Raw genomic sequence first — 2,114 nt, 5'->3', positions numbered from 1 at the left:
CCTCTGCATTCTCTCTCTCTCTCCTCTCTCTCCCTCTCCCCCTCTCTCTCCCCGTCTGCATTCTCTCTATCTCCTTTCTCTCTCTCTCCCTCTCTCTCCCTCCTTCTCCCTCTCCTCTCTCTCCCCATGTCTCCCTCTCCCTCTCCCCGGCTGCTCCCTGACCCACAGGTGGGTCTAGGCCTAGGGTCGCCAACTGTCCCGTATGAGCCGGGACGTCCTGTAGTTTGGGCTACGTTAGTTTGTCCCGTACGGGACCGGCCTTGTCCCGTGTTAGTCGGGTTGTCACAACTTCCTCACTCCGAAAATACGGGACAAGGTGGCGTCACCGCCGCCCCGCGCCCCACATGACCTCACCCAGCCAGCGGCCACGTGCTCCCGCTCCGCCAATGGTGGCCGCCCGGGCCTCCAGACCTACAGTGGCCCCCAGGCCTACAATGTCCGGGCCTACAGCGTCCGGGTTTACACTGTCCGGGCCTACACCGTCTGGGCCTACGCTGTCCGGGCCAACACAGTCCAGGCCTACAGTGTCCGGGCCTACACTGTCCGGGCCTACACTGTCGGGCCTACATTGTCCGGGCCTACAGTGTCCAGGTCTACAGTGTCCGGGCCTACAGTGTCCGGGCCTACAGTGTCTGGGCCTACAGTGTCCGGGCCTACAGTGTCTGGGCCTACAGTGTCTGGGCTTACAGCATCCAGGCCTACAGTGTCCGGGCCTACAGCCTCCGGGCCTACACTGTCCAGGCCTACACTGTCTGGGCCTACAGCGTCCGGGCCTACACTGTCCGGGCCTAGAGTGTCCGGGTCTACAGCGTCCAGGCCTACAGTGTCCAGGCCTACACTGTCTGGGCTTACAGCGTCTGGGCTGACAGTGTCCGGGCCTACACTGTTTGGGCTTACAGTGTCCAGGCTTACAGCGTCCAGACCTACAGTGTCCGGGCCTACACTGTCCAGGCTTACAGCGTCCAGACCTACAGTGTCCGAGCCTACACTGTCCGGGCCTACAGTGTCCGGGCCTACAGTGTCCGAGCCTACACTGTCCGGGCCTACAGCGTCCGGGCCTACAGTGTCCGGGCCTACACTGTCCGGGCCTACAGGGTCCGGGTCTACAGTGTCCGGGCCTACAGTGTCCGGGCCTAGAGTGTCCGGGCCTACAGTGTCCGGGCCTACAGCGTCCCTTATTTGGGAGTGAGGAAGTTGTGACAACCCTACTAATACGGGACAAGGGCGGTCCCGTACGGGACAAACTAATTTAGCCCAAACTACGGGACGTCCCGGCTAATACGGGACAGTTGGCGACCCTTGGCCTAGACCCACCTGTGGGTCAGGGAGCAGCTCGGCCGCCCGGCCCACTCACCGGACATGAGGTTGGCGAAGGTCTCGGGGCAGGTGGAGGGGATGGGCAGGGTCAGCTTGTTGACCGCGACCCCGTACGCTACGGCCAGCCCATCAATGCCTCGGTACGGCACCTCCCCTGTCAGCAACTCCCACAGCAACACGCCATAGCTGCAGAGATAGAGGGGGAGAGGGAGGGGGGGGGGAGGGGAGAGAGGGAGGGAGGGAGGGAGGGAGAGAGAGAGGGAGGGAGAGGGGGGGGGGAGGGAGGGAGAGAGGGGGGGAGGGAGGGAGAGAGGGAGGGAGAGAGGGAGGGAGAGGGGGGGAGGGAGGGAGAGAGGGAGGGAGAGAGGGAGAGAGAGAGGGAGAGAGGGAGGGAGAGGGGGGAGAGAGGGAGGGAGAGAGGGAGGGAGGGAGGGAGGGGGAGAGGGAGAGAGAGAGATGGGGAGAGAGGGAGAGAGAAAGAGGGGGAGAGGGAGGGAGGGAGGGAGGGAGGGAGGGAGGGAGGGAGGGAGGGAGAGAGAGAGAGAGGGAGGGAGGGAGGGAGGGAGGGAGGGAGGGAGGGAGGGAGGGAGGGAGGGAGGGAGGGAGGGAGGGGGAGAGGGAGGGAGGGAGGGGGAGGGAGGGGGAGGGAGGGAGAGGGAGGGAGAGGGAGGGAGGGAGGGAGGGAGGGAGGGGGAGAGGGAGGGAGGGAGGGAGGGAGGGGGAGGGAGGGTGAGAGATGGGGGAGAGAGGGGGGAGTGAGATAGAGGGGGGGAGAGGGGGAGAGAGGGAGGGAGGGA

General features: G+C 65.1%; 2 protein-coding genes across 2 annotated transcripts in view; one reads left to right on the top strand and one right to left on the bottom strand.

Annotated features, from left to right (window-relative positions):
- The window catches only part of LOC144609632 (cystatin-C-like), a 369,350-nt gene that overhangs the window by 263,242 nt on the left and 103,994 nt on the right, over window positions 1–2,114 (top strand). The gene's annotated exons all lie outside the window — the stretch shown is intronic.
- LOC144609264 (mitogen-activated protein kinase kinase kinase 11-like) overlaps window positions 1,305–2,114 on the bottom strand; it is a 39,448-nt gene continuing 38,638 nt past the window's right edge. Inside the window, exon 4 of the mRNA XM_078427693.1 lies at window positions 1,305–1,503. Within this exon, the coding sequence (XP_078283819.1) occupies window positions 1,305–1,503 (199 nt within the window). The remainder of the gene's footprint in view (window positions 1,504–2,114) is intronic.

The sequence above is a fragment of the Rhinoraja longicauda genome, chromosome 34 (assembly GCF_053455715.1).
Source record: "Rhinoraja longicauda isolate Sanriku21f chromosome 34, sRhiLon1.1, whole genome shotgun sequence".
Classification (NCBI taxonomy): Eukaryota; Metazoa; Chordata; class Chondrichthyes; order Rajiformes; family Arhynchobatidae; genus Rhinoraja; species Rhinoraja longicauda.
Note: the sequence above shows the minus strand (reverse complement) of the source record. Positions and strands in the feature narration are given on the sequence as shown.